This window comes from Paramormyrops kingsleyae, chromosome 10, assembly GCF_048594095.1.
Source record: "Paramormyrops kingsleyae isolate MSU_618 chromosome 10, PKINGS_0.4, whole genome shotgun sequence".
Classification (NCBI taxonomy): domain Eukaryota; kingdom Metazoa; phylum Chordata; class Actinopteri; order Osteoglossiformes; family Mormyridae; genus Paramormyrops; species Paramormyrops kingsleyae.
The window spans coordinates 19,289,641-19,307,961 of NC_132806.1; the positions used below are offsets into that span (position 1 = coordinate 19,289,641).

Below are 18,321 nucleotides of genomic sequence, written 5' to 3' on the forward strand. Positions count from 1 at the left end.
GCACTGAACCAATGTGGAAAGTCATCCCATTCTCGGAAATGGGCAAGGTTTCCGAAGACACTTTTAGAAGCTTGCTTAGCTCAACATTTCGACTGCCAGCCCCGAGGTGACATCTGCACCCTGGGTCAAATGGGATCAATCCTGGTCCCCACCGGCGGCCTGCAATGTCAACCTCTCTTCTGCCTCAGCTTCCTGCTTGACTGAAACCATTATGTGGGCAGTAAATCACGTAACTGGACTGTTTATGGGTAAATCAGCCGATAACTTAAGAGCAATTCTAAAGCCTGTGGGACTCTGTTCCTCGAGGAGTGGAATTGCTCTCTTATTCTCCAAGGGAATAGTGAGAAATCTGGAATGCAGAATAATTTGTAACGCTGAATGGAGTGTGCTGTGTGCTAACTGGCTATTCAGAACACGTTTGTGTGGGAATGGATTTTTTTTTTTTTGCATGGCTCAAATGCGAAATGTCCCGGGCTGAAAAAAATATATTCAACAAACTTTGTTTATTTTTATGTTGTTGTGAACAAGGAAAGAGATGTGCTGTGACAGATGACCTGGCCCCCACAACCCCCCCACCTAAACCCTACAGAGCTGGTTTGGGACGAGTTGGATCGAAGAGCAAGAGCAAAGTAGCCAACTTGTGCCCAGAACTTATGGAAACTCCATTAGGACTGATGGAGCACTCCAGGTGGCTACATCTGGAAGATGGTTGAAAGAATGCCAAGAGTCTGCAACGCTGTCATCAAAGCAAAGGGGGCTATTTTGAAGATGTGAAAATTTGAGAAAATCTTGAAATGCTGAACAGTTTTTTAAGTGGTTGCAATATTTGATCCATATTACTTCATTGCCCTAAGACCATTTATTAGTGAATAACACAACTAAAATAGAGACTTTTCACTGGTACTTTGAGTGGAGACGTGAGAATAACATGTAAGAGGCCCTACTTCCTTCCTGTAGCATTCAGATGCTGTAAAAGTGCACAGTTCCATGGCATAAAGATGGACAGTGTTCATAATAAGTAAAAGAGTAAATTGTGTCATGAATAGTGACACACCATTGATCGTGCCCACACCCCCCCCCCAGAGCAAAACATTATGAGCAATCGGGGTTTTTCACTCAAGCGATGCTTTCGACAGCACGGTACACCACGGACGTCCAAAAGCACAAGAGGAGCCCAAGCGAGTCTGGCTCGATGGACCTCCCGCCGGCACCACCGCTGGCCGGGTCGGCCTGCGATTGACGTGCGCGGCACGGGGGCGGCCGGCATCGCGGGGGCGGCCAGCATCGCGGGGCCTAATCTCACGGCCGCGCGGCGGGATCACAGAGTTACCGTCTCATGCTGTTTCCCGCCATCCCGTGTCAATCATTAATGCGTGTGACGGAGAGGAGGCAGTGCTCCTGTATTTGCCGGCTGTTGACAGAATGTGTCTGTTTGAGTTTGCTGGAGCGTCTGCATTACCCCCACCCCACCGCAGCCCCCTCCCACCTGCCCCCCCCAGGGCCTGTTATCTCAGAAGGCAGAGCCGGACAAACAGCTCTGGACGGTTTACTGTTTCCTACACCAATCTGACTGATCACAACAGCAAGACCCTGCTAAGAAAACGTCTGGTAGCAAATCAACACTCCTCTCCTCAGATTCTATAAAACAAAACTCCAAAAGGCACAATAAACTAAACCAATTACAAATAATTCTTGCAGATGTTTATGACTTATAAATGTAGTCTTTACAGGAAAGTTATAGATTTATATATATAGTTTCATTTCTGTTAAGGATGTCGTCCTCAACAAGACGTGAAATGTTGCTTGTCATGATGCACTCTATGGATTTTTTTTTTTTTGGTGTTTTGTTAGAGCAAAACACTCTTTTTTTTCCTGCTGTTGAGGGGATTGATCTGTGCCGCTGTGCTCTGTGAGTACCATCTGATGAGAAACAGCCCAAGGGCCTTCCTCTATCTCTCAGAGGGCAGCAGAGGCTGGTCAACCAAGCAAGGAATCTGCCATTCACAGGACGCACTGTGTGTCATCTATATCGGTGTGATCTTTTTGCTTCCTACACATTGTATGTGTGTGTGTGTAGGGTGGGGTGGGGGGGGTTGTATATACCACATTGTGGGCACCAGATATCCTTTCACTTTTGACTTTTGGACAATTTTTTCAGGTGCCCAAAATGTAAACCTCAATTTAAAAAGAAATGGGAATGTAATCAAAAAACTAAAATAGCTAAAAGTTTTGTCTGGTTACTTATGGTTAAGGTTAGGGAGGGGTAAGGGTTAGGGTTATCCTAGCTAGGATTATGGTTATGCCCATATAAATTAATGGATAGTCCCCGCAATGTTAGGTGTCTGTGTCTCTCTGTCTGTGTGTGTGTCTGTTTGCGTGTGTGTGTCTGTGTGTGTGTGTGTGTCTGCGTGTGTGTGTGTGTTTGTGTACATGCTGATATTTGCAGCATGTATGCATGCCTATCGAAATGCATCAAGATGTCCCACGCACTGAGTAGGCTGCCTCTGTTTTCAGTAGCTTGTTGAATGTGGGGGCTGCATGCTTAGCAAAGCAGTTTCAGATTTGCAGTTTTCTTTAGTAAGTTTCCAGATAGACAGGATAGGAGGGAAATATGATCTGCAGCTTGGGCCTGGACTGATTGAGTGGGACCTTATTAAGTGATCCTCAGCTCGTCCATTTTGGTTGGAAAAATTATGAAGCCATAACTACTTCAAATCACATTCCGCTACCCCATCCCCAGAGCATCCAGGTCAGTCAGCCTCAAAGTCAGCCTTGGGTGGGGGGGCGGATTTTGATGAAAGTCACATCTCCCCAGGTAGGCTTTGGGGTACAAATGGGACTAGCAGAGATCCAGGTGTCCATCTGCCCCCCACTCCCCCTTCGGCGGTCCTGCTTATTTTGTAATCTGTCACAAGTCGAGCTGACATTTTGTAAGGCTTTATTAACAGCAAAAATTGTGATTCTGCTGTTCCATCTGGCTGTCACAGGAGAAGCATGGCCAGGAATAGCACCCTCCCGCAATTCTGTGTGGATAAATTCCTGTGTTTTTCCACAAAACATTTAATACTGTCCCAGGCATTTTCAAAATACATTTATGTGAATGTGCTTCTTTAAAATTTGGTCAAATCTGTTTGAAGTCAAGCACCTCTGGGGTGCCTTTCAAAAAATAGTTGGGGGAAAAGGGTACAAATTGGAGAACTATGTTGAGTTGTAGTGTTTTTAAGTACATGCAATGGCAGAAACCGTTCATGATATTTTTGTTACAGGTTAACAGAGACTGTAATTAGTACACAATGCCCGTGTGAATCCTATTGTGTATTAGATACGAAAAATGAGGCAACATTTTAATGGGTTATGAATCCAATGAGAATAACAGAGAATCTTATGCAGACCTGACAGTGAAACAGACACAGATAACTGCTAATTATTTCCGCTATCCCCATACCACCATATCCAGACAGATGCATCCTTCTCCGGCATCATTTCCTGCTGCCGTGAATTTCATTGCTGCCCTTTAATCACTGTTTTGCTGCCATTTCTTCACCTGAACGGTAGCCTTTCGGTGGTAGTTGCTGCACTGCCAGCACACAGATTCTGCAAAGCTTCAACTGATGTCTCGGTACCACGACTCGCAGTGTGACGGGGAAAGAGAACGGAGGGAAAATCGCCCAAGTCCAAAAAAAAAAAAAAAAAGAATTGTTTATCAGGCTGGGATGACAGTGGGAGGTAGAGGAGGGTGATCAGAAGCGAGCGCAAGAGAGAATGTAGCATGGTAAGGTGGAGCGAGAAGGATGGAGGCGGGGACAGTAGACACCATGCACTGATTGGCCGCTGGGCACGCAGCAAAGACGCCTGTGATTAGTAGGTGGTCTCACGCTCTAGGGGTCCAGCTGGAATATTGATCCGGCAGCTCCCGCCATTGCCCTCCTCGCTATTGGTCGGCCTCTCGCTGCACGCTGTGGGCCACAGTGGGCCAGCAGACCCTCCGGCACATGCGAGAGAGCACACTGGCGCACAGAATGCAGAAATGCATCACCACATCAGATAGATATGTGGCGCACAAAACATAAGAGGTGTGGAAATATATCCCGAGATTAAATGATAATAATTTACAAATGAAATATGTGATACAGACCCCAACGTTTCCCCCATGGATTAAACCAATGGTTTGCATTCAATTTACGCATGGCTGAAGGTTCACAATGAAAGGTTACATTGCATGCATTGTGTTTTCACACACCAACATTCAACAGCAAGGTGCACCTGCTACGCAGATTAGGTCTAAAACGTCCGACCAACTGTGAAGGTGATGAATTGCTCCAGAGGAGCTATATGCCTGATTTAAAAAGGCCACGGCTTTGTGTCAATGGTGAGCTGGTCATGCACAGATCCTACATCTGCAGCACAACATTGTGAGGCTTAAAAAATGTACAGCAAGGCAACTCAGGCTGCCTCCAAGACTTCAATTTGGGATTCTTATATCATGTGCTACATATTGCTACAGTTTGATGCGACCTGATAATAAAAGTCGCAAAGTTAGTCATCATACATGTCATCATCTGTTTCCCATAACTGCTTGTCCAGTGCAGGGTTGCAGCAATTTCAGATGCCTGTATAATATTATTAATATTATAGTATTGTATTGTTTTTGATGTAGGTTTGATTAGGAACACTATATTCAGTTAACAAACAATAACACTTTCAGCTAGCTTAATAGTTTCCCCATTGTAAAATTACTATTTTTTTAATTATAAATACCTTACCTAATTAGTATTTAGATATTCCTCCTTTATATTCTGATATGCAGTAGGGCATACTATGTATTCAATTAATACACACCCATGTAATTAAGAGCCCGCGATGTTCGTAAACATAATATACACCGATATGATGCCCAAAGAAACAGATCATTTATATTCTTTCACTGTGAGAATCAACCATCTTCAAAGAGTATCAAAGGCTAATAGAAAATGTCAGGTTTGACAATCAACAGACATTATGACTACCGGATGATGCAAGTTCTAATACTTAAAATTGCTTACATCAAAATGATCTGTTTCTAAGGAATGGAAGGAATATTCTGTTTAGGATGTAATCTCCGGTCCGAACCCGATGTGGTGTCATTGGTACTGTCGTGCTACTTAATATTCATATCCGGCTCATTTTGAAGTGGTTTGAGCACTTGTGTTTAAATCCTGTCTAGTGCCTCTGTAACAGAACATGAATAAACTCACCCTTCTTGATCACAACAACTGAAATTTATACCAAGTCTAGAGGAATATTGTGGAAAAGAGTTTAATGCCTTGTCATGCGGCCTGAGTAGCTGTGTGTATTCAGAAAGAGTTTGGGTTGGCAATCACTGAAGCTGTCTTTCTTTCTTCAGAATTGCTAAATGTATTTTAGTAAAACTGTTTATTTGTATTTTGTTATTCTGTTTTTGAATTCCAACAGCAGGAAGTCGACGACATAAGCAAAGAATAGGATAGATGTAGATGAATATCAAAGATGGAAGTACTACTGAAAATCGATAAATGGTGGCATTTGGGGGCTGATCTTATGTAAGCATGTTTAGTGGGCAAAACAGGCATTGCCTCAAAGGGCATTTGGTCTTGGTTGGTAAGTTGTGCCTAAGTGTTATGGAGGTTGTGAGAATTATTTAGCAAAGCATGAAGAAAGGCATTGCTCAGCCACCTGGAGCAGGGGAGACAGGAAGAGGGAAACTGATGTATTGCAAGTGGGTTGACCTATTTTGGGCATCTGGAGTCGTGCTTCATTGTTAATGATAAAGTGTTAAGACATCCTCAGCCATCCATGTGTGGAATCTCTGTAAAAAAAAACATGCAGTGAAACCCAACTGCAGCTTAGAAACTGGCACAGAACAGCACGTCTGGTCAACGGCATCATAGAAATGCCCCCTAAACTTTATACAAGCAGAAGAATTGATTCAGGCGCGAACATTGACGCGGGTGTCATAACGACATGCGACTGCAATAAATTAGCGCGATTCCATTGCTGCAGCTAAACGAAGCGAGTGATTTACCATACCACTGGGTTTTGTGCCTTAGAAAGGATAACATTTAGCCATGTGTGACCAGCTACACAACAGCTTTGCTTCAGCAAGAAGCAGACATTGTAGTAGCTATGGAGACCACAGCCACAGGCACATTAGAGATTGGTAGAGGTGATGAAGTCCCTGCACACACTCTCAGACAACTGCTCCCCCTTGTGGCCTAAAAGAACACAGACAAAGCTTCTATGTCTTCTGATTAACAAAAATACATATATATACACACATGCATACACAGGGGTTGCATGTGGGGCAGTGGGTAGAACCGTTGCTTCCCGCCTCTAGTACCTGGGTTCCACACATTATAAAGGCAGCCGAAGCCTTTGTTAATGGTATAATGCAGAGTAAGGCCCCGGTGAAGGATGGATAGGTGGGTTCTGTTTTACTGTAGCATGAACTACTGGGCTCTTGCGAAAGTGAAGGCCGGTGAGGATGAAAGGGCAGTTCACGAATCACACTCACACGTCTGAATGTTTCACAGAAACTGCCAGGTGCCAGGGTTAGGTCAAGCATGTGAGGTTAGCAGCTGGCTGTAAAGTCTACAGGCAGAACAGATGCAATCAATGGGTCAGGCAGCGTTAAGGAGAACACCAAAAGAAAGCAGGAGTGGTCATTTTTGGCGATGTGGGGGGGGAACTGTTCTTGCGGCTTTATACCCAACAATGTCTGACATTGGACTGGCACTAACTGTTGCTAGTCTGTGTGACAGCGTGGCACAATGCAATTCAAGGTCACAGCAACCACAGTGCTGCTTGCACAAAGGTATTCATCACAACATGAGATTTTGCCATTTAAAAGAAATAGACCACAGCTGAGTATAGAACACAGTTCCTCGCTTTCTCTCATTATGAATACTCATTTGAATAATAAAGACAAAATAAACGGCGTGCATCACAAGTGCTTACTGCCCTGACAACAAATAGTTCCTCATTTGAGTGTGAATGGTAATGATATTGCATTAAAGTTGTTACACGTTGAAGAACAGGTGACCGAAGAAGCGTAACGTAGAAATTTAAAGTGTTGATGTTTATGTATTGACAGGTAGGGAAAATGCTATATGTATATGTATGTGCATATAATATACGGTACATGTCATGGTGTAGGTGTCACGTGTAGGTTTAGTGAGTCACCATCGATCTTCAGCAAAGAGCGTCTCTTCGCTTCTCTTAGCGTCCAGATAAGGGCAGGTGGTCGAGGTCGACGGACCACGGAGAAGCCGTGTTTCGCCGGGGCCAAATGAGTGATCGCCCCACAGCTTGTGTCGTAACTCACCACGACCTCAATCTGCCAGAGCCACTGGGGTGTGATGGATCTGCTTACGGTTAAGGTGCTGTTCCTTTACACGTCAGGTGCAGCTCCGCTCCCTCTACATAACAAACGAACAGCCTGCAAAACCGAGCCCAAAATAATAATAATTACACTAATGGACAGGCTCTAGAAGTCTGAGGACAGGCTGCAATCATCTTTGTGCATTAATGAACAATTTCATTACAGTTGGATTTTATTTTCACCGACAGCCGTCGAAATCTTCAAAGGCTGAAGAACATGCGAGTTATAAAATGAGGATGGTGTAAAAGTAAAATAATAATTAAACCGCATTCTATTTCATGTTTTACTCGCATCAGGCTGCATTTTGAAGTGGGTTTAAAGCCGGCTTTCGCCACAAATCGCCATGTAAGCACAGAGTGAGACTTTGCTTACTACCTCTTACTCTGCTCACTAATGGGATAATAGACGCTGTGCGTTAGTGGAAATCAATTGTATTCTTCTCTGTGATTTTCAGGGAGGGGTCGGTCTTTAATGAATGTCACTGAGTAGGTTTTGTCTCAGCAAACATCATATTATCAATAAAACGGACAGACTCCCAAAAGCACGGTGGCCTGACCTCTCCTTGAGTGATCTCCAGCATTTCCATATATTTGTTCTACAGTATTCCAGCACCAGACAGTCTGAACAAACTAATCAAGCGATATTCAGCTCCATAATTAGTTGATTAAGGTGAGCTGGAGGTGAAACATAACGCTTAAATGGAATAGCTGGCGGTCTCTCTAGGAGAGAGGCTCCAGGTCACCTGCCCCTAACCCACACTGTGGTTTTTCAATAGAAGGCAATACAGGTACTGCAGACAGACATGTGGAACATAGCGATGAAACTCATTTGTTCTCACAAGGACCCCTGAGACACATTTTAAATCACATTGTTTATCTTTTTCTTTTTTTCTTGCAATATAACAGCTCAATCAATACGGCATTAGCTTGCAGTGAGCTATCTACACGAGAGTCTGTAAACATTTGCTATGTCTGGATCTGCATGCTGGATCTGCATGCTTTCCTCCGTGGCGGCACGTTTCCATAGCTCCCATTTGCGCGTCATTTAAGATGCCGGTGCACAGTTGCCCCGCAGTACGGTGGGCCGCTTTCTGGCGAATTCTAAACCTCTAACACGCTCTGACAGAGTGGCTGGTCTTTGCTATTGGTGGTGACAGAGGAAGCGGAGGATTAAGTGGGGGGCGCCGGCACCCAGGGGTGGCCATCTTTCATCTTCCAGCCACCTCTGGGGTACTTTTTCAAGGGGCAGATCCCTGACATCTGCTGCCTCTCACTGGGGGGGGGGCATGCAGCACCGTCCTCACAGACATACACACACACACACTGGGCAGGTCAGAGAGAAGGGGGTGATGTGAGGTGGCGACTAACAGGTGCTCGTACTCCTGTGAAAACGAGCGGCCGCACAGCATGCAGCATGATAGGAACATCGTCATGTGCAGAAGACATTTATATCTTCATTGCTAATTACACTTGCCCTCTGAATTGTAATTGGATTTGTAATTGAAGTTGTAATTGCAAATAAGTTTGTAACTGATCTGTAACTGAACAAAAAAGAAACATTCAGTATAGTCTGATTTTATGATGGCAAAAAGTAATTTAATATTCTTTTTAATACCAGAGACTTTTCTAAGTGAAAGCCCTGACTGAACCCTGAAAAAGGTCCTCCAAAGCATCTTCTAACTGTGTCTTATTCCACAATATCAGTACTGGCGATTGGTATTGTTCCAGTGCTTTGTCCTCCCAAGGAGTTATTACCGAGAGTGCACCTTGGAAGGGAGGGATGCGGTTTTTGTGTATGGTAAACTTTCGCAGTGCGCACTGCACCCTGGAAGCAGGCCAAAGCGGCGGACGGGATCGATTGTGCGGTCAGGTAGATGATTGCAAGGCCATGGATCGCGGGATGCAAGAAACCCAGGGCTGCGGGTCACGTCCTCCCCCTTCTTTTCAGAAGCGTTCAGAGTTACAACATGCTGCCATCACTTTCCAATAAACGTAGCTTAAACTGAAAATGTAGATAACAGTGAATGTGGGGAAAAAAACATGGCTCTGTGTCCTTATTTTCCTCTCTGTGGGCACAGTAAAGCCATCTGTACACTAATTTTCATGAAGACCATTTAACAAGAGATTTACAATAAAATTAGTGCTGTGTGCAAACACCGAATATGGACAGCCATTTTATACGCATGTGTTGACAGGATTCGCTACACTAGCAGCTTGAAAGCAGCTTGAGGAAAAAATAAGGTCTATTAGCGAAACGCCAGTCTCTCATGTCCAACATGTTTCTGTTCCAGGTCTGTTCCACAGGGCTATAATCCAGAGCGGCTCGGCGCTGTCCAGCTGGGCGGTCAACTACCAGCCGGTGAAGTATACCCGTCTGTTGGCCGAGAAGGTCGGCTGCAACGTGCTGGATACCCTGGACATGGTGGATTGCCTGAGACGGAAGAACTCCCGTGAGCTGGTGGAGCAGGACATCCAGCCGGCCCGCTACCACGTGGCCTTCGGGCCGGTGATCGACGGCGACGTCATCCCCGATGATCCTGAGATCCTGATGGAGCAGGGCGAGTTCCTCAACTACGACATCATGCTGGGCGTCAACCAGGGTGAAGGCCTGCGCTTCGTGGAGAACGTGGTCGACTCCGAGGATGGTGTGTCGGGCAACGACTTTGATTTCTCTGTCTCGGACTTCGTGGACAGCCTCTACGGCTACCCAGAGGGTAAGGACACCCTGCGGGAGACCATTAAGTTCATGTACACGGACTGGGCAGACCGCGACAACCCCGAGACACGCCGGAAGACTCTGGTGGCTCTTTTCACCGACCACCAGTGGGTGGAGCCAGCCGTGGTGACGGCAGACCTGCACGCCCGCTATGGCTCCCCCACCTACTTCTACGCCTTCTATCACCATTGCCAGAGCCTGATGAAGCCTGCGTGGTCCGACGCAGCCCACGGAGATGAGGTTCCTTACGTCTTTGGCATCCCTATGATCGGCCCCACCGACCTCTTCCCATGCAACTTCTCCAAGAACGACGTCATGCTCAGCGCTGTCGTCATGACCTACTGGACCAACTTCGCCAAAACCGGGTAAGCGCCAGCCACCTGGCGGAACACACCGACACCCGAAAGCCGTCTACTCCCTCGGAACGACGACAGATGGTGCTGGTATTAAGTCACACGTTACAAGCTACTACTTTCGCTTTTCCGTGTCACTGGTGAAAAGCTCGTGGTAAATAACCGCAACACAAATGGTCAGCAATGAAAAGAGGCCCCCGCATACATTGCATAATGAAAGTTTTTTTCGCCCTCTTTAAAATTTTATATGTGATTGTTTCTCAGTCAATCTCGTGGTCCTTGTATGTAGGTTAAAACCAGCTCAGATCTAGGACATTTTTATAGGGCAAAAGCGTGTGTGTGTGTGTGTGTGTGTGTGTGTGTGTGAGAGAGAGAGAGAGAGAGAGAGAGAAATGAAGTGAGTGATGGACATGGGGCAGGGGTTGAAGGGGTCATAAGTACAAAAGTTCCTGCGACAGAGAGTGATTAGTGAAACGTATCACATAGCAGCCCATAGCGATATTGATCACGCACCCCATCCTCAGTCAATCACCGCTCTCGCCAGTGCTCTGCTTCACTCCCTCCATTTTTCCTCCCCTTTTTCTATCTATCCTCTTGTTTCGCTTTGAGCATGAATCCCTTCATGCTCATACATGGAGTTCTGTTATAACCTATCTCTCCTAACAACCAAAATTTAATTTGACAGCCACTGTTACCAAAGAATAATTGAACAGGTGCAGCTTGAATCTTTAATTGTTTCTCTCTATCTACCTGTCCATGTGACATTTATCAATGAAAGCAAGTGACATTTGCTAAGTGTCTTTCAAGTCTGGCCTCTCGACAGATCAGAGTTGAAGGAGAAAAAAGTAGAAACCAATCAGTGAAAAGCAAAAGACTGCAAATGCATATGCATTCATAAAATGAGATTTTAATGAAGAAATATGTTCTTGTTAAACTAGAAAACTAGAAAGTATTTCAGCTTGTGTATGTGTTATTCTATACACCTCAAGAGAAACGTGTTAACTACTCCAGACAGACATTTAATGGTGGTATTTGTAGCTTGTGTGTACGTATTTCATATGCATTATATATATTTTTTTTCATTTAAAAATTTGTCTAGCACTTTTATTCAAAGCAATTTACATTTTTGGGAAAGCAAGGTGAGAAACTCCCCGGAGCAGCAGGGGGTTAAGGGTCTAGCTCAAAGGCCCAACAGCGACGTCACTCTGCCACCCCTGGGATTCGATCCGGTGACCTTCTGATTACAAGCACAGCAGCCAGGGGGGTAGGAACCGGGAGGGACAGGAGAGATGTTTTTCATTTGGCTTCATTCATCCCCCCCAATAAACAGACATTTGTATTTAAATTATTCAGTGATGCCCTCCAACCTCAAACTCTCTGCCACACCGCTGACAGCAGCCTAAGCCAATGAGCCACACACCAGCCTCCAAATGGAAGAGGCTCGCACCCGGGTCTTCCAGCACAACAGAGCTTGCTAACCAACTGAGATACCCAGCTCTTTGGCATTCCATACATGATGCAGTACATAAGTCATTTCCACGTTGCTTTCTCACAATTTCTTCTCTATTCTTTGACTGCGCTACAATCCAGCAGAGTAAGAATTACGTAAGAAACAGCACTTTCCAGAGTTCACAGTATGTAGCACATTACATTGACAAGCATGGAGGCTTTATGACCGACAGAAGTCGCCTGATTTTCCTGTTTCCTTCATTCCTGAGCAGCAGTTGTTACCAGGGCCGTTCCTCTTATACAGTATCATGCCTTAGTCCCCTCCACAGAATTCCCTTTTTTAGCACAAAAATTAACATTCATCACCAAACTGTCAGTGGAATTCAGCCCTTCTTTGTCTGTAGGAGCTCATCAAAGGCTTTCATTTGGGCATTATTTGCAACAGCCTTGGCCATAAATTCATAACAGCGCTAATTGTATAATTGATTTTATGCTCCTTACTAACCAGGAACATAATTTTGAAGAGTCCTTGAAAAACTAAATGTGCTGGTTTTTATTATTTATTTTCCTTGCTTTGTGCTGACCTACAACACTATTGTATTATAAAGAACAAAAAAAAAATCTTTGGCTGACACCATGAAATTGAATTCTCAGGCTTTCATGAAGCACAATGTAAGGTACATGGGAATGTTATTCAAAGTGAGAGGCTGAACTCCTTTTCAATCAACAGTATTTCACTTGTCCTGCTTGGTGAGTGGTAGCAAGTAGAAGCAAAAAAGTTTTGTTTGCAAGGTTGTGGATTGTATAAGCTCTATATATCTCTCTAGAACACCTTATAGAGGTCTGCATATTACAGGCAAATGATTTATTGAAATGTATTTAATGAGATATGCAGAAAAATGTTTATGTCTGTTCATCTTCTGTAACTGCTTGCCCTGTTTGGAGTTGTGGGAGTCCAGGGTCTCCCTCAGAGACTGCGGACACTAGGCAGGGAACAACCCAGGATGGGGTGTCAACCCATTGTAGGGCACACTCACACACCTATGGTGACTCCAGTTAACCTCTGCATGCTTTTGCATTGTGGTGGTGGGCGGGGCAAGTACCCAGAGAAAATGCCAGAACACCATGGGATGTACATGCAAACTCCACACAAATGGGGACATGGTGGAGATTCAAACCCGGGTCCTGGAGGTGACAGCGCTGACCACTGCAGCACCATGCCGCCCCCATGCTTGTATCAGTTTGCAAGCAATTCATTAGTCACTGTATAATGGTCAAATCAAACAATTTTCACAATATAAAGCATACCACCCTAATTTTAGTTGTTTATAAGGCAGTATATGAAAAATATATTAACAGATTGACAGTATGATAGAGCAGTCCCTCAGGATTCACAGTTTGGCCTATTATTGTTGTCAGTATGCATCTTAAAAAAATCACACATTGTTTTCCCAGTACTTACTATCCAGTGTCCTCAGTTTTCTGACTGTTGCTTTTTGTAATTCTGCAGCTGTACATATGGTATTTATAACAACAGAATGAATGTCAAAGTCCGATCTTAAACATAATGTGATTCCATGCATTGGTATATGTTAGAGACAATCAACAAGTGGCTGAAAAACAACTAGAAACTCAAAATGTCACCTGACTGATGACGCCAGTGTAGTGTTACCAACTGTCAGCAAACCCGAATGGAAAACAGGAAATATTCACGTGTGTGTGTGAGACTCAGGTCCAAGCTGCCAGCAGTGACAGCTTCCCATTTCACACATAGGAGAGCCGGTGAGAGGTCCAGTGGTTTTCTCTGCTGTTGACCTTGCTAGCATGGAGCTCCGGATTTTCATTACATCAGAAGTCTGACAGTGAAGGCCTGACTAGATTCATCTGTGCTTCTACTTGTTCAGGTATTGAATGGGCTTATATGCCACTTTGACACCGAAGAAACTTGTGCTGAAGTACCATTCCAATGTTATGAATATTTACATGCCATTGCCTTGTATGAAGGCACGGCTGCAGAACAAAGTATTCAAGGTAACACATTCCAAATCTACATGTAGGAGAAGATCAATTCTCTGTGTCACAGATGATGCTCTTGCCATTTAATCCAGAAAAATCCATGGGAAGCACTACTAGGCCTGAAAAAAACGTATCTTTAATCTGAGGAGACCTAAAGCCCGGTTAAGAGATGTTACAGAAAACTCTCTACTTGCTATTCTGCTCTACCCCACTTACGGTTGCTTTACTTAGGCAGCTGCGGGCACAGCCTCACTGTCTACTGGTGGGCAGACCTGTTTTGGCCTCCTGGGTGTTACCTACTGAGAGATTAAAATTCAGCTCTTAACAGCAGGGGAATAGCTAGAATTTTTGGGGCCCCAGACGAAATGTCACCTCTCCCCACTGATTTCATAATTTTATGCATTGAAGACCCCCTGTAAAGTGCTGGGCTCCTTGAATCTGCAAGGGTATCCGTGCCCCTACTGCACCCCTGGGTAGGGCCCCTGTAAAGTGCTGTGGCCCCTGAATCTGCCAGGGTATGCATGCCCCTACTGCACCCAGGCCTGACAGTGAGGTACAAAGGACTGTTTGAACGGTTGAACAATGCAGAACATGCCCGGTTCATCTGAACAGCAGGTCTTAACCGCTCTGTTATAAAAGGCTTTGGACAAGCTGGTTTCGGAGTAGCTCACTGGTCCTTGGCACGTCTGCAGTGACATTCTCCGCGGTCTCAGTGCTGAAAGGATGCCTTTCTCATTTACAACTGGCTGACATTGATGACAGCATTTTAGAGCCGTCCTCGCTCCTCTTTCTGCACCTAGACTGTGCTTGACGTTGCTGATGTCTGTCCAGAGCCACGTACATCCTCCCCGCGACTCCACACAGTCCAGCTGATGACAAGCTGCAACAGGAAAGGTGACTAATGGAGAAACCAGTGCCCCAAATCCCAGCATCTCCTGGCATTCCAGGAAGCAGAATCTGGGTGCGTGAGACGAAGAGAGGACAGTGAATCAGCATTTACCAACATGTAGAACTGCAGCGTACTGTGCAAGCTTGGTGACCTGCCTGTTCTACTGTGTGCACAGGTTAATCTGAGCAACCAGAAAAAGCACACAAACGTTAAGGATTAATGACTCCAGAGTGCCGCCTAAACAGAGGTGAATTGTGAATTCTGTGTAATAAATCATTGATGCTTTAATTAGTGCAGATTGCCACTTGAGATTATACTGAATCTCTACCTGTTATCAATATGTCACAAAGTGGTACAGTACATATAGGCAATATCTCCAGACCACATTTCAGCATATGTAGAAGTTATAAAAGGTCCCCAGAAGAGGTAGGGACACGATGTGCCTGTACATTATTTCACCGACTCGTTATGTGCATCTTATATGTAGATTGAATTTTAATTCTTGATGTGTTTTTAATTGCATTTAGTTATGTTCTGGATATTATTTTCCCTACCATTGTCTTGGAAGAAATCCTTCCCTTTGCCAGCAAACAGGGCAAATGTTTTACCCAAAGTTTTGTACTATTTCCATTTGATCTTGATCTTTGAATACCAGTTTAAATCTTTTTTTACTTCAGATTTAAAACAATATATTATTGTTTAAGTGAGAAAAATAGTGCAAATTCTGCAGTAGGTTGAGAAATTATTTCTTTTTTTTTTCATTTGTTGCTTTTCTTTTGATTTCCTTGATTCACTCTCTGGGTTCCTCCCACATTTACAGGACATGTGGTTAGGTTAATTTGTGTCTCCGAGATGCCAGTTTCCATGAATGTGTGCCCTACCCTGCACTGGTTCCTTATCCAAGGTTCTCCATGCCCTGTGATTCCTGAGATAGGTTCCTGGCTCTTTGCAAGTACTGGAAAAGCAATATGAAAAGTCACTGGATGTACATACGACCACTATACATGTGAAAATTAATGAGACCAGTAGAATAGAAAATTGAAGGTTGAAAGTGTGAATAAATAGCTGATTGGTGAAATTAAGTGCTCAGTAAGAAAGTAGAATTATGCAAATACTGAGGAAATACATTTTTGCTCTTGTTGTTACTTGCTGTATATGTATTATTATTTATTGCTATCATGTTACCTATCAGCATTTACAGTAAAGTGTTCTGCATCAGTAATGCAGATGAAAATGAGAATCTCAATATAACATACGGGGCTGATGTGCATGTGATTAAAGCACACCCCAGCCCTCGGGAAAACAGCTGATGCATTCGCACATCTGACAAACGGCAAACTTTCCTCCGTACAACAGGTTCTGGGGGAGGGGAGATGGGAATATGTGTACTCTAGTATGATGTAGCCCGTTTACCCCGTGGAGGTGCCACTCAACCAATCAGAGAGTAAAGTGTGACGGACATAGGGTTCACAGCGACCGGGAGGAAGGCTTTCAGATGTAACCAGTGCTGAATCCTCCCAGAGTTTAGGTATTATTCTAGGCAAGGGATTATGTATGGTCTACCAGCAGGGCCTGAGCCTGTAAAGAGCCTGGGATTAGATGCCAGGATAATAGAAAACCCTGAGTGCTTCTCAAAGGGTAATTTTGCACAGCTGAGTGCAAGAATCCGAAGAGAGTGGGGGGGCAGGGGAGACTAGGGGGAAAAAAAGCCAAAAATACACCCAGAACTTACTTTTCATCGTACAATCCCTGCTGCTGGGCACACAAACTTTCCACCCAGAGAGCGGATTAGACCCCCCCCCCCACCCACGATGCTTCACAACCAGCTCTGAGGGGAAGCTCAAACATCAGGAGAACGTCTTCCACCTCTGCTGTGGAAGATGCGGTCGCACCTGCTTGTGACGAGTCCTCCGGTGCGTGCAACCTCCGCGCCGTTTTGATAAATTTAGCATTTCCATGTTCCACTTCCTTTGTGAGTAACGTGTTTTTCTTCTGTAACTTCTGAACAGAGTATGTCTGCATGGTCCGAACCCAGCAACATCCCTTGTCTTTTCTGCTGCAGTTATAGTTAGGCAATGCTTTGCAAAGTCCTCAGCTCCATGTCATGGTTAACACGCAATGACACCTCACATTTTATCACATCTGGTCAATTGATCCAGTTCTCTTCAGATGAGTTCATTCCTCCTTTCCCTTTGTCCTTGTGTTAGGGCATTGCATGCTCTAGACATTGCCAAGATTATTAGCAAACAAGACACGGCTGCATACAGCTTTCTTTCTCTCCGTCCTTCTCACTCTCCACCTCCACCACTCTCTCCCACTCTCCCTCTCTCTCTTTCTTTCTCTCTCTCTCACTCTAATTTGTGAACACAAACAGTTCCAAAAATGTCACACAACTCCAGATGTGAATGCAAATTCTACTGCTGTTTAACAAAAAAAACCCCTAAAGAGAATTAACCTTATCCAAAGATCCAAGCCTTCTCAACCTCTGTCTTAAAGTTCATTGTTCTTCCTTGGTGCTAACCTAGCACCAGAATGTTAACATTTTCAAAAAATAATTTGACCTCATCTTGTTCACAAAGGCCTATTTTGCAAAGTCACACAAAGACCCATTAATTTTCACCAACATTACTGTAATTAAGTCTTAAATCCTTTTCCATCCTCTCACCTGAATGCTCTGTGCGTCTTGTGTTAAAAAGGCGATGGTGTATGTTACACCCCATCTCCAGACTGCCCACTCAGTTAAACTTAGCCCTTGATCAGAGGTTTGTAGCCAATAACTTGATTTGCATTAGAGAAGGCGAGGAAGTAATACAGCTTGTATTTTGGTGGAAATGCACTGCATTTGGTGGAGAGGTCCATCTACTCATCTAAACCCTAGACAGGCTTTTTTGGGACAGAGATCGTCTGAGACCTCAATTGCATCCGTCAGGTTCAGTTGACCTCTTGCCCTTTTTAAATGTTGTGGAACACTGCAATTTGACATCATCTGTTCCATTTCTCTTATTATGTCTGCATCCATTGAGGTCAACTTTGAGTGGGCTGGGATTATTGGAGATGAAGGACTGTTTTATTATTCGAGCCTGAGCGCCCTTGCCGTATGAAAACATCAGAAGAAATGTAAAAGCCAGTTTAAATGCCTAGTTTTATGACTTCAATAATCATTTGTGGGATTCGGTGTAGTGCCTTAGCAAGAGAGCTAACAGGAAGCTATCTACTAATGCAGTGCATCCATGCCTGAAGAGTAACGGCAGGCACGTGACCACATTTTCAGCAAGTGGCATTTACTGACATCACGGCCTTTGCAGACTGTGCACACGTGTATGCAATTTCCTAAGTCCGTCGCTTGTGTAGTAATGCTGCAAGCAGAAAAGAAATCTAGGCTACGATGGCACATTGATTTTGTATTATCCACTTGAAATTTGTCTTCATTTGCAGCAAGACTCCAGGAGTCTGTTTCTCTGAAACAAAAGTTGCACACACATGTGCCTTCTAAACCACAAGCT

The 18,321-nt window shown here is 44.4% G+C and overlaps 1 protein-coding gene across 3 annotated transcripts in view; it reads left to right on the forward strand.

Annotated features, from left to right (window-relative positions):
- The window catches only part of nlgn3a (neuroligin 3a), a 162,426-nt gene that overhangs the window by 141,616 nt on the left and 2,489 nt on the right, over positions 1–18,321 (forward strand). For all 3 annotated transcript variants that reach the window (XM_023811574.2, XM_023811575.2, XM_023811576.2), the window contains one exon: positions 9,687–10,476. In XM_023811574.2, coding sequence (XP_023667342.1) covers positions 9,687–10,476 — 790 coding nt within the window. The remainder of the gene's footprint in view (positions 1–9,686; positions 10,477–18,321) is intronic.